The 13,226-nt window shown below is 61.3% G+C and overlaps 1 protein-coding gene across 5 annotated transcripts in view; it reads right to left on the bottom strand.

The window, feature by feature from the left end:
• The window catches only part of EFR3B (EFR3 homolog B), a 52,885-nt gene extending 41,320 nt beyond the window's left edge, over positions 1-11,565 (bottom strand). For 2 of the 5 annotated variants that reach the window (XR_010070492.1, XM_063330752.1), the window contains exon 1: positions 2,302-3,400. Coding sequence is in view for 3 of the 5 variants with exons in the window: in XM_063330752.1 (XP_063186822.1) it covers positions 2,302-2,395 (94 nt within the window). In the remaining 2 variants the exon portion in view is untranslated. Of the gene's footprint in view, positions 1-2,301; positions 3,401-9,708; positions 9,950-11,430 lie in introns of those variants that run through there. The other 3 variants (XM_063330754.1, XM_063330755.1, XM_063330753.1) reach the window with 3 other exon arrangements.
• Between the last annotated feature and the right edge of the window lie 1,661 nt (positions 11,566-13,226).

Below are 13,226 nucleotides of genomic sequence, written 5' to 3'. Positions count from 1 at the left end.
GAGTTTGTTCATTTAAAAAAAAAAACAAAACCCCAAACAAAAAAAAAAACGCGGCGGGGGGAAAGGAGATTTCTGGACACGGTGCCACTCCAAGGGCTCCGCACGCCAGGATCCCCCTGCTCCAGCACAATGCATTTTTTCCCCGGAGCCTGGCGTTACCGGGATGCTGCACCCCGGGGAGGAGAGTGGAGTCAGACACCCCAAAGCACCGGCCTTCACGAGCCCGGGGAAGCGTGAGTAATTCAGGGCTGCTTTTTGGCAATCGCCGCCAAGAAGCAGAAGCCGGGGAAAGGCCGGGGGGGGGTGGGGGGGGTGGGGGACACGACACACAAAGGCTCCCACCGGCGACCGCTCCCGCTGGAACGCATGAGCTCACGCCTGCCCGCGCCAGCTCCCGGCGCTGGCACCGCTCGCTTCCTGCAATGTTCTCCCTCGCGTCCCGAGCGGCCTCGCCTCCGACGGTGGGTGCCACGGGGGGGGGAAAGGCAACCCGCACCCCACCTGAAAGCTGTCGTCTGCTTTGGGGTCCCCTTTGGGGTCTTCAAAGCCCAACGCTCCCAGCGACACCGCGGTGGCAAAGAGCTGCTTCCACCTCTCTCTGCAAACCCCCCTGCACCTTCCCACTATCCAATATTTTGTTTCTATCCCGTATTTTGTTTCTATCCCATATTTTGTTTCTAAGTCTCATCTCTGCTGCTCTCCCTCCTCCTTTCTCAGCTGCCGGCCATCGATTTTGCCCTTTTTTCCAAAGTCCCTTTAATCTGGCCTCTTAATAAATTCTTTCTATCCCATGTTTTCATTCTATCCCATGTTTTCATTCTATCCCATGTTTTCATTCTATCCCATGTTTTCTTTCTAAGTCTCATCCTCGCTGCTCTCCCTTCCTCCCTTCTCAGCTGCCGGCCATCGATTTTTGCTCTTTTTTCCCAAGTACCTTTAATCTGGCCTCTTAATAAATTCTCGTTTGCTGCTTGCACAAAACGAGCGTCTGACGATCTGCTGAATCCCCTTAATAAATTCCCCTCGCCCGGGACGGCCGCGGCAGCGTGACTTTTCTCACCTTGCCGGGCCACACGTCCCTGCCGGCGGCTCAGCATGGGCTACGAAAAAATAGCTGGAGAGTTTCCCCGTAAGGAATCCCATTAACTGAGGACCCAGGTCCCCCCTCCTCGGTAATTATCTCACCTCCAGAAATGCGGCTTTTTGGGTATTTTCAGGATTAACGCACATTCCTAGCCCTGGGAGAGGAGCAAAGGGCCCCGGCGCGTTCCCGATCTACCACCCTCGTCTTGATGAATGAAGCTGAAGAGCAGACACAGCACGGATCCCATCCATAATAACGGCATAATTAAATCTAATGCCTTCCCGCTCACCTAACGCGACCTCTTCTTCCAGAAGCGGGGAGAATTTGAAGGCCTCACCTCAAGAAAGCAGCAGTGGGAGAGAGCCGAAGACCCACACTGCCCGCCATGAGAGGGGACGCGGGTGACCCGTGGGTCCCAGGGTGTGGGGGGACAAACACGGCCAGGACAGGGACAGCAGGACCGTTGCTCAACCCAAAGCCACGTCAGGGCGGGATCCCACCATAACAGGGCGTCCTACAGAGCAGCGCCGCCAGACGAGACTCTCTGATGTCTAGTAAGAGGGCTGAGCCCCCCCGCGGCAGGGCACCGGCCGGGTCTCGCTTACTCCGCTTGCATGAAACCAAGAGAAACTTTCCTTCCCCAAGCCCCCGCCTGCTCTGGGATTTGCTCATGCAGAGGCACAGACGGGGAGACCATAAACCCTTAAAAAAGCGAAGTAAAAATGACACAGACCTTGAGGAAAGAAGATGATCATCCCTTATTTTATTCCCACCCCCCCAGGAAATAAAATAGATTGCTCCAGAGAGCAACAAACCCAAGCCTGGTCCTGATGCCGGGGCTGAAATCAGCCCCGTGCTTGGTCTATATGGGACCCCCCCAGACCCTCACAGCCCCAAACCCTAACGCTGGGGCTGGCGACAACCCCCCCAGCCAGGGTCTCAGACAGACATTTCTTCTTCTAGAGACCAGTTTCCTTTAGCGCCCACCACATTGACCCCGCGCCCCTTGTGCCCTTGCACCAGCCCCGCCGACCGGCAGCATCCCCCCTCCGTGAGGACAAATCCCCGCGGCCGCAATGAATTCCTCCATCCCAGGCTGGCAAAAGTCTTTAAAAAAATGAGAAAAAAACGACCCTGAAGGTCACCGGTAGCCTTGCCCCCCTCCCAGGACATCCCACCCCAGCACCCTGGGGAAAAGCAAAGCCGGGAGAAGGTACCTGCTCCGGCCACGTGCAGCATCTCCCAGGAGCAGGCAGGGCCGGCGGCACAGAGCCGCAGCGCGGGGCCGATAGCCCAGGTAGTCAAAGCCATGGCGTTCGGAGCGAAGCGGGGTGTTCAGGGTACCGGGTATCGCTCTCCTCCTCGCCAAGCGGCAGCCGGAGCCGGCCCGGCGGCAGCATCGCTGCGGGAGATGCTCAGCCGAGCGGGAGCAGCCGTTTAAATAAATAAGGGAAGCTTTCAGCACGGCTGCTGAGTCACCCAGGCGGCTCCGATGGCAGCTGGGAACGGAGCTGGCTTGGCTCTGCCGGCATCGGTACGCGGGGGCGATCGGGGAGCTGGGCATTTCGGGGGGGAACGGGAGGGTTTTTCAAGGTGCCTCGAGCCCAAAGCTCTGCCAGTCGGTCCATACAGCGGCGGGCAGCGCTGATAAGGGCGGGGGGAGGCTCAGCGGGACGGAGCTGACCCCGAAACAGCATCCAGGGATGCGGACGGACCCGCGCGGAGCGTCACGCTCTCCTCCTGCTGGCAGCCCGCTGTGGGAAACGGGGGCAGGGGTTTTCTTAAAGATCGGGGAAATCGAGGCACGGAGAAAGGGGACTCCACCCTCTCCCTGTGGAGGGAATAAAGTGGGAAACGCAGGAGCAGCATCAGCCCCCACAGCTACCCACCATATGTGTGTCACCTCTGTGTGTCACCTCCGTCTTGCGCCTGCCTGGGCCACCCCAGTGGCATTTATGGGGCTCCTCACCCGCAGCAGCTCACATCCGCGCTCTTGCCGGGGGGCAAAGCGAGCCAAAAGGGCCTTTTGCTTCCATAGCTCAGCTCCGAGAAAGGCGATCTAATTGGGGATAATTACAGCCTTTCAGCCCCAGAGACCGTGGCTCGCTGGCACAACCCCCACCCCACCGCTCCGACGCCGGCACGAGCCCCGAGGCTCCTGGATAAACTCATCACACATTTTTACCAGGAGCGGGATTCGCCGGTACCAGATGAAACTGGGGTTTTGGGGATGGATTATGGCCAGCTGAGAACGGGACACAGGCCCAGCTCACCTCCCGAAGGGGCCACGCACTGTCCCAGCCGTGCTCGGACCATCAGCCTTTCCCCATTAAACCCCTTCGTCCAGAGACAGCAGCTCAGTGGAAAGAGACCTGGGAGTCCTGGGGGACAACAGGATGCCCATGAGCCAGCAATGTGCCCTCGTGGCCAAGAAGGCCAATGGCATCCTGGGGGTATCAAGAAGAGTGTGGCCAGCAGGTGGAGGGAGGTCATCCTCCCCCTCTGCTCTGTCCTGGGGAGGCCACAGCTGGAGCACTGGGGCCAGTTCTGGGCTCCCCGGGTCCAGAAGGACAGGGAACTGCTGGGGAGGGGACAGCAAAGGGCTACCGAGATGCTGAGGGGACTGGAACATCTCTCTGATGAGGAAAGGCTGAGGGATTTGGGTCTTTTCAGTCTGGAAAAAAGACGGCTGAGGGGGGACCTTATCAACGCTTGTAAATACTGAAAGGGGGGGTGTCAGGAGGATGGGGCCAGGCTCTTCTCAGTGGTGCCCGGGGACAGGACAAGGGGTAACGGGCACAAACTTGACCATGGGAAGTTCCATCTCAACACGAGGAGGAACTTCTTTGCTGTGAGGGTGGCAGAGCCCTGGCACAGGCTGCCCAGAGAGGTGGTGGAGTCTCCGTCTCTGGAGACATTCCAACCCCGCCTGGCCGCATTCCTGTGCCACCTGCTCTGGGTGACCCTGCTCTGGCCGGGGGTTGGACGGGATGATCTCCAGAGGGCCCTGCCAACCCCTGCCGGTCTGGGATTCTGGGATTCCCTCTCCCCATTTTAATAGGATCCTGGCAATAAGCACGGCTGGAAAACCTTACGGCCATATTATTTGAGGCCCAGAATTTACTTAGTAAGGGCACTCCCACTGATTGTAAATAAATCTTAATTAAATCACGCAAAATCCTTCCATTAAACCTAATATCCCATGAAGGTCGCTCTCTTAACGCCAAGCTAAAACACCAGCCTGAAGGTAGGGGATGTACCGCCAGCCCAGCGTTGTCTTCCCTCGAGTCCCGCACCGAACCAGAGACCTTTCCCTAATCTGCTTAGCAAAAATCCCGCTTACGCAGCCCGACACGGGAGTCTCCTTCATACCCGACTCCCTCAGCCCCCGGCGGGGGAGCCTGCCTGGGGGAAAAGGACAAAAATCTCCCTGCTCCACGTTAGAAATGTCACTGAGCAATATCCAAGTTGGCCCAGGGATGCGTTAGTCCTGTTTATTTTCCATCCACCCTGGGGCGGGCAGAGGGATGGAGCAAGGAGCCCATGGGAAGAGGGAAATAAACACCATGGAAGGCAAGAAAGGAGCGATGCTGGCAGAGGGGAGGGACGGACTCAGCGCTGCGAGGGACGGCGGGCACCGAGAGAGATGGAGGGCATCGCTTGCACATCCCCATCCTCCCCGAAAGCCATTCCCAGGGGAAAGCCCGGAGCCATAAGCGCGGCTGGGAGCTCCCCCGAGGCAAAGGCTCGCTCAGGTGCTCCTCCGAGCTTCTGCCACCAATTTAAAAGGCAGGAAAACCAACATTAAAAAGCCAGCTTCTGTGCCAGCCAGCCTGCATTTGCCTCCGCGCCCCCCCCCCCAGAGCCAGGGCAGCTCCCGATGTAAATCAGAGCTGTAAAGCAAGCCAGTAAATCTCTTTTTAATCGTGTTTAAGGGAGCCAAACACACCGGGCACCGATTAAAACCATGGCCCGATGCCCTCCTTGCTGTGTGCCATGCCAGGAACAGGGCAAGGACAGTAGGGTGCAGGGTGGGGGGACAGCATCAGGCCCCCAAGCTGGGAGGGGAGTGGGTTGAGCTGTTCCGATCTTCCCGGTGCAAAGAAAAGCTGTTGGAAAAGAGCAGCTACGAAAAGAGGGAAAGACCTCGGGGGGGTGGGGGGGGCTGCATTAATCCTCCACCACCTTTAATGGGGGAGGCAGAGCTGGGGAAGGGGTCCGAAGCCGAATTTGGAGCAATGTCCTGATGTTAGCCGATAATTCCTGACCTTCCTGAACGGTTCGGGCTGCGTGGCCGCGGCTTGTTCCCTTCCCCGCTCCTTAAATCGCCGCTTGTCCAAGTGTCCTTGGCTTAAGAGTCAGCATCTGCAAAGGGGGGGTGTTATAAAAGCTGCCGGCTCAGCTGCGAGCAGAGACGTTTTTGGGGATGCTGCCGAAGCCCCAAACCTCCCAGGGCAGCGCAAGCCAGCCCCCATCACACAGAGCCGCGTCTCTCGACGAAGGGATGGCGAAATATTTGGAGACAGCGACAGTGGAGGAAGAGCCGAGCCGCCGGGGACGGGCGAGCCAAGGCTGCGGCTGCCAGGCCGTGTTTCTCCCGTGGCTGAGCGGGACGGACGGGAGCATGCCGGGGGGGGGAAAAACGCTCTCCCAGACGTCGCTCGGAGCCATCGGCGCGGAGCCTTTTAGCTCAGCAATTAAATTCGCAGCTTCCCCCTGGCACCGCTCCATGCGCCGCGCTCCCGCCTTGCTTCCACCAACGCCGCCGGGGCAGACACCGCAACCGGGGGGGTTGGGGGGGGGGTTGGCCAAAACATGCCGGGGTTCCCCCCCAGCCCATGCAGGGACCCCCCCAAATGTGATCTGCTCCAGAACCCGAACCCACGCTGGTGCCGGCACCTCTGAATCCCACCTGGGTTTGCCCAAACGCGCTCCCTCCCCATCTCCCCCCCACCACCCCCACCAAATTCCGACAGCTCCAGGCATCGAATCCAGCTTTAACACCTCCTCGGTGAGCGGCGGGACGTAAATCGGCCCCGCTGCCAGCTTACACCATCCGCCCCTCCGTTATTCCCACTTCACCGCCCGGCCGAGCCTGCCGCTCCGACACCGTGGCGTGCGTGCGCCGAGCTTCAACAAGCGGCCAGATTAATTAATATTTCCCAGCGGTGATTAGACTCGGTGATTAGACCACAGCAGCCCTTTCGCGCGCCGGGGCCGGGGTGGGGGGGGGAACCAGCGGGCAGAGCTGCACGCCGGGAGGTTTGCGTTACGTACCTGGCAGCGCCGATGCCAGGGGAGGAGAAGGGGAGTTAAGTGCCTTAATGGGTGCCTGGTTTCATTAAACGACACATGGCAGAGGGAAAGCTGGGGGGGGTGGCGGGGGGAGGAAAGAGCTTAAATAGAAGGAAATTCACTTAAACTCGCCGCGGCTCTTGGATGCGAGACGTTCGCCGGGTGTCGCGTGGATGTGGCGCATCTGGTCCGGACCACGTAGGTGGGGAAGCTGATGATGGAGGATGAAGATCCACCCAGCATCAGGACCGGCCTCCAAAAATGGCTTAATTAAGAGCCAGGTTCGTTCTGCAGGGCCTTGCCCCACGCCGCGCCGAGCCGGGTGCGACAGAAGGGCCACGGACACAGGAAGGCTTGCGAGTCCGAAAGGTTTTTCGAGAAAAAACCCACACTATGCAAATCCCCCGCCCTGTTTTGCGTGTTCAACAAAAAAAAACACACACAAGAAGGAACTTTGTGAGATGCTGACCACACGCGTTTCTGCGGGTTTCTATTTCCCGGAGATACGCTACCTCAGAGCCCACAGCCACTTCGGTTTTGGCAGCAAATGTGACCCAACACCCTCATTGACAGAGAAACGGGATGGGGCCGGCCACGGCCAGGCTTTTTCTCCAGCCTTTCTGGGTGTTGGCAGCCCCCGCGGAGGGGGAACAACCCCGATCCCCACGGCAGAGCGACCCGCCACGGAGCTACAGCGCTGCAAAAGGCTCAGCCGGGAGCGGAGCATCCCTTGGAAGGGCATTTTTTTTGTGCAATTAATCGACTGGGCAAGCGATTACCAAAGCCCTTAAGCCATGGGGCTGGATGAGGTTGGAGGTGAGCAATGCCAGCTCCTGCCCCGGCACAATCCCCCCCAGGCAGAGGAGTCCCCATCTTCACTGCAGGGGTCAAATCCTGCCGGGACGTGGCAATGCCACCTGGAAATGCACCGGGGAAAAAAAGCCCTGGCCTCGGCCACAGCCATCGAGGTTTAACGCAAACGCCGGGAGAACTACGGCCGGGTGGCTCCGAAAAGCGCCCCCCCAACCAGCCCCTTTTCCTCCAAGTGCACCAAATTGATTTTTGCAGATCATTTAGTTAAAAAGCAGAGAAGGGGGGGGGGGGGACAGGGGGGGAAACCAAAAAAATAAAAAAAATAAAATCCCCCCCACTCCGAAAAAGCTGAATTGCATTTCACATTCCCCCCCGGAGCCATCCAGTCCCACCCAGCGCTATTTATTTAGCGCAAAAAAAAAAAAAAAAACCACCCTCGGCTCGTGCGGCTGCTGGCTGTGACTCAGTGGCACGCCAGCAGCCCCAGACGGCTCGCGGGGACCTTGCTGGCACCCGCCACCGCCAAACGCCTCCTCCCCGGGTAGCCGAAAAAAAACCTCATTTCCCCTTGCTGCTGGGGGGAAAAAAAAAAAAAAATTAAAAAAAAAATTAAAAAAAAAGGGAACCTTCTCTATTTGCAGCTTGGCTGGCGTGGGAGGAGACAGCTCGTGCGGGCGAGCAGAAAGCAAAGCGAGGGAACGTGGAGGAAACAAACTGCCATGAGCCGGACGGTCGGGATACGGCTCCCCAGGGCTCGCTGCTGCCAGACTGGCAAAAGTCTTGGAGGGGGGGGACGACTCGCAGCGCCCCATGGAAGTGGTAACGCCATCCCAGCTCCGCAGCTCCCTTGCTCCCCGCTCTGCTCCCCCCACAGCCCCCGTTCCCGGAGTGTTTTCAGCCTAAGGAGCCGGCTCTGCCGTTTGCACATATTTCGGAATGAAAGCCTTGCCTCCTGGAGACGGCAGCCGAGCGGGAAGGTTGCCCGCGGCTGGGGACACAAAGCATTGGGCTTCTCCTGCCGCCGCGGCCACCCCGCAGCCCCTCAGCGTGGGGCAACCGTGGTCTCTCACCAGCCAAAGGCTATTAGCAGCACCCCAGCTCCTGTGGTGCGAAATCCATCATGGACCAGATAATTCCCAAGCCTGGCTCAGGATGCCGAGCTCCCACCAAGACGGAGACACCAAGCGTCTTGCACCCTTTTGTCCTGTCCACGGAGAAAAAAGAAAAACCATCCCGAGACAGCCATTTAATCCTTCCCCCGGGCCGAGAGAGAGTTAAAAGAGAGATTAAAAAGATACCAATAATCCTGTGCATTCCTAATGCACCTTTCATCCAAAGTATCCCACAGAGCTTTCCAGCTCCTGGATGCTTTCCAGGACCACGAGCCGCAGCAATGCCCGGCCCCGAGCGCGACCGGGGAAGGGATGGACCAGCCTGGCTTTTTGTCCTCAAAGTCACATTCAGGTCCCCAGAGGTGCTCTGCCCTTCCCTAACCTAAGGAAAAGCGGAGTATTTGGGAGCGGGGGGGGCTTCTCCAAAATGCCAGCAGAGGTGTTACACTGCGGGTAAGCGGAGCTGTGGCCCCGTGTGGCATCGCCATCGCGGGCAGGACAGGCTGGCCACCCAGCCAGGATCGCAGGGGACACCTGGAGCGTGTCACACCCCTCGGGCCACATCATTAAAGTGACACGGGGAGGGCTGGCGGGGCTCTCGGGGACCCACAGCTCAGCTCTGCCCCAGGTTTGCAGCGGGGCCGGGGTCCCCCGCGGTTCCCCGGCGGAGAGGATTATTGGGTGCTCCAGGCTGCTGCAAATTTCCTCGGATGACGCCAACAGCTCCCTGCAAATTCCTGCTCGCCAGCAGCGCAGGTTGCCAAAAGAAAACTCCCCAAAAACCAGCCCAAGCCCCAGCGCGGATGCAAAAGCCCTGAGCGGGGGGGGTGAGGGGGGGCTCGGGTGGAAAGGGCACCGGTGGCATTTGGGTATCGGGGACAGCTGTCCCGCTACGGGAGCATCGCTGCCATCCCACGCCGGACTGACGGGTCCTGTGGGCAGCAGGGGACAGGGAACCCCGCTGTGGGGGGGGTGCAGGGGGGCCGCGTCCCCCGGGGCACGCAGCAGCCGTCACCGCAGGCTGCCACAGCCCAGGAGGGGAGGGAAGCATCCCCCTCCGTTTTGCGGGTGGAAAAATACCAGCTGGAAGACCTGAATGACTCAACGGAGGCCACGGAGGAGTCAGCACCGTGACGAGGAGAGGAGAGGAGAGGAGAGGAACGGAACCCGCGCGTCCTGCCTCGGTTTCCCCTCCCCCCAGCCCTGTGGGGGAGAAACCCGCTCCCCAAACCCACCGGCTGCCCTCCTTCCCCCGCAGGTGCTGCATCCCAACGCGTCTCCCGTCTGCGTGCACCCCACTGACCCCAAAACGAGCACCCCATCACCCGGAGCAGGGGCACGATGACGACACACCAGCGTCCTGCCCACCCATCTCCCTCCTGCCACATCCCGCCGTCCACTCACCCCCGGCACCTGGAAGAGAGGGGGCCGCCCCGCAGCCCTCGGGGTGGGCTACAAGCCCCCCGGGAAGGACAAGTGGTCAAGGGCTCCCTCCTGCGCAGCGCTCGCCCTGCGGTGCCAGCCCCCGGGAGGGATGCTCGGGCAGCGGGCAGGGAGGATTTAAGAGCCACCCGGTCACCCCCCAGCCTTTTCCCAAAAGCTCCCAGCGGCTTAGCGCGCCCGCTGCCCCGGGCGGGGGGGCGGCCAGCTGCTCCGCCAGCTGCTCCCCATTACCAACGCAGCATCACCCTGGGGGCGACGGACCCCATACGCCCGCCCTGCACAGAGGGGTGACAGCATGGGGGTCAACGGAGGGGGGGCCGCAATCCCCCAAACCCCACGGGGTGCACAGGCCCATATGGGTCTGCCCTATGCCAGGGACCAGGTGGCTCCCCAGTTTCGCCGGGTGGGGGGGCATATATACAGCGAAGACCCCCCTTGATTCTGGGGGGTGGGTGACACTTCACACCCTCCCACACCCCCAAGTAACCGCGTGGGGCTGATGAGCCCTATCCAACACCCAAGGCACCCCCACCCCAGGGACTGGGTGATCCCCCCACAATATAGGGGTCATTGGCCCTATAGAGGAGCAAGGCCCTCCCAACCCCGGGGAGCAGGTGACCCCCAGAACCCCAGGAACGCTGGGAGGGGTGGGGGGCAGTTAACAGACCGTGGTCCCCCAGGAAGGGGGCAATGTCCCCAGCGACAGAGGGGGCATTTGCAGCCCTTTATGGGACCACAGTGTGTGTCCCAGCCCCAAAGAGGGGACACTCTCCAGAAAATGGGGGGATGCACAGCTGCGTGTAGGACCAAGGTGTCCCCCCCCAACCCAAAGAGGGGTCACCCACAGTAATGGGAGAGATGCACAGCTCTATAGAGGACCCAGGTGTCCCCCCCCAACCCAAAGAGAGGTCACCCCCGTAACTAGGGAGATGCACAGCTTTATATAGAACCAAAGTCATCCCCCCCAACAACTTAGGGGGTGCACTGCCCTGCAGAAGACCAAGGTCCCCTCAACCCCAAACAGGGGTCACCCCCTCGGTTAATGGGGGGTGCAGAGCTCTATATAGGAGAGAGGTGTCTGTCCCCCCCAAAGAGGGGTCACCCCCCAATAAATGGTGTGTGCACAGCTCTGTATAGACTAGAGCTCCACCTCCACCCCAAAGAGGGGTCACCCCCCGGTAAATGGGGGGTGCACAGCTCTATAAAGGATAGAGGTGTCTGTCCCCCCCAAAGAGGGGTCACTCCCCGATAAATGGGGCATGCACAGCTCTATATAGACTAGAGGTCCGCCCCCACCCCAAAGACGGTTCCCCCCCCAGTAAATGGGGGGTGCACTGCTCTGTAAAGGATAGAGGTATCTGTCCCCCGCAAAGTGGGGTGTTCCCCCCAGTAAATAGGGGGTGCAGAGCTCTATATAGGAGAGAGGTGTCTGTCCCCCCCAAAGAGGGGTCGTCCCCCCGGTAAATGGGGGGTGCACAGCTCTATATAGACTAGAGGTCCGCCCCCACCCCAAAGAGGGGTCACCCCCCCGGTAAACGGGGGGTGCACAGCCCTACAAAGAACACGGTCCCCCCGCCCCTGGAAGGGGTGAGCCCCAGCCCTGCCCCGGGAAGCGGGGGGCACGGCCGCGGTACCGGCCCAGGCCCGCAGCTCCGCCGTCCGCCCCCCGCCGCGGGCACTCACCGTACATGGCCGCCTCCGCCGCCCCGGCGTGGCCCGGCCCGGCCCGGCTCGGCTGCAGGCGGCGGTGCCCGGCCCGGCTCTGCCCCACCGAGCGGCGCCGGCCGGGGGCGGCACCGGGGGAAGGGGGGGGCGGCACCGCAGCGGCGGCTCCTCCCGCCGGCACGGCCGCAGCGCCCGCCCGCGGCACGGCCCGGAACGGCGGGGACAACCCCGCGTCCCCCCGGCCAGCGCTGCGTCCAGACCCACGGACCAGCGCTGCCTCCCGCCCCGCATCCCGCCCCGCAGACCGCCGCTGCATCCCGCCCCACGGACCACCGCCGCATCCCGCCCCACGGACCACCGCCGCATCCCGCTTTACATCCCACCCCATGAACCACTGCTGCGTCCCGCCCCACGGACCACCGCCGCATCCCGACCCACGTCCTGATTCACGGACCGCCGCCGCCGCATCCCAACCCATGGACCACTGCTGCACCCTGCCCCACGGACCACTGCTGCATCCCAACCCACAGACCACCACCACATCCCACTCCATGGACCACCACTGTGTCCCGCCCCATGGACCACTGCTGCATCCCAACCCACAGACCACCACCACATCCCACCCCATGGACCACCGCTGTGTCCCGCCCCATGGACCACTGCTGCATCCCAACCCACAGACCACCACCACATCCCGCTCCACATCCTGACCCACAGACCACCACTGCATCCCACCCCACAGACAACCACCGCCTCCCGACCCATGGACCACCGCCACATCCCACCCCATGGACCACCACCATGTCCCACCCCATGGACCACTGCTGCATCCCAACACACATCCCAACCCACAGACCACCGCCACACCCCACTCCACATCCCCACCCACAGACCACCACCGCATCCCGCTGCACATCCTACCCCACAGACCAGCGCTGCATCCCGACCCATGGACCACCTCTGCATACCACCCCGTGGACCACCACGGCAACCCGCCCCACATCCCAACCCACGGACCACCACCGCATCCTGACTCACAGGCCACTGCTGCATCCTAACCCACATCCCAATCCGCATTCCACCCCACAGACCACTGCTGCATCCCGCCCTGCATCCTGATCCACGGGCCACCACCGCATCCGAACCCACGGACCACTGCTGCATGCCAATCCACATCCCAACCTGCATCCCAACCCATGGACCAACGCTGCATCCCGCCCCACAGACCACCACCACTGCATCCCGACCCACATCCCGCCCCATGGACCATTGCTGCATCCCAACTGGCATCCTGATCCTCATCCTGACCCACATCCCACCCCATGCTGTGCCCACCCTGCACATCCCACAGCACCCACCTCCCCAGGACACCCCCCTGCACCCCATGGGGCACCCTGCCCTGGTTTTGCCCCACATCCCAAATCAGGCCTGGGGCAGAGTGGCTGGAGAGCTGCCCGGCGGAAAAGGACCTGGGGGTGTTGGTCGACAATGGCTGAGTATGAGCCAGCAGTGTGCCCAGGTGGCCAAGGAGGCCACCAGCATCCTGGCCTGTGTCAGCACTAGTGTGGCCAGCAGGAGTGAGGCAGTGACCGTCCCCTTGGACTGGGCACTGGGGAGGCCCCACCTCGAGGGCTGTGTCCAGGTTTGGGCCCCTCACGCCAAGAAAGACCTTGAAGGGCTGGAGCGTGTCCAGAGAAGGGCAACGGAGCTGGTGAGGGGTCTGGAGCACAAGTCTGGTGAGGAGCGGCTGAGGGAGCTGGGGGTGTTCAGCCTGGAGAAGAGGAGGCTGAGGGGAGACCTTCTCGCTCTCTACA

Source organism: Chroicocephalus ridibundus, chromosome 3, assembly GCF_963924245.1.
Source record: "Chroicocephalus ridibundus chromosome 3, bChrRid1.1, whole genome shotgun sequence".
Taxonomy (NCBI): Eukaryota; Metazoa; Chordata; class Aves; order Charadriiformes; family Laridae; genus Chroicocephalus; species Chroicocephalus ridibundus.
This window is presented reverse-complemented; position numbering and strand designations above follow the sequence as displayed.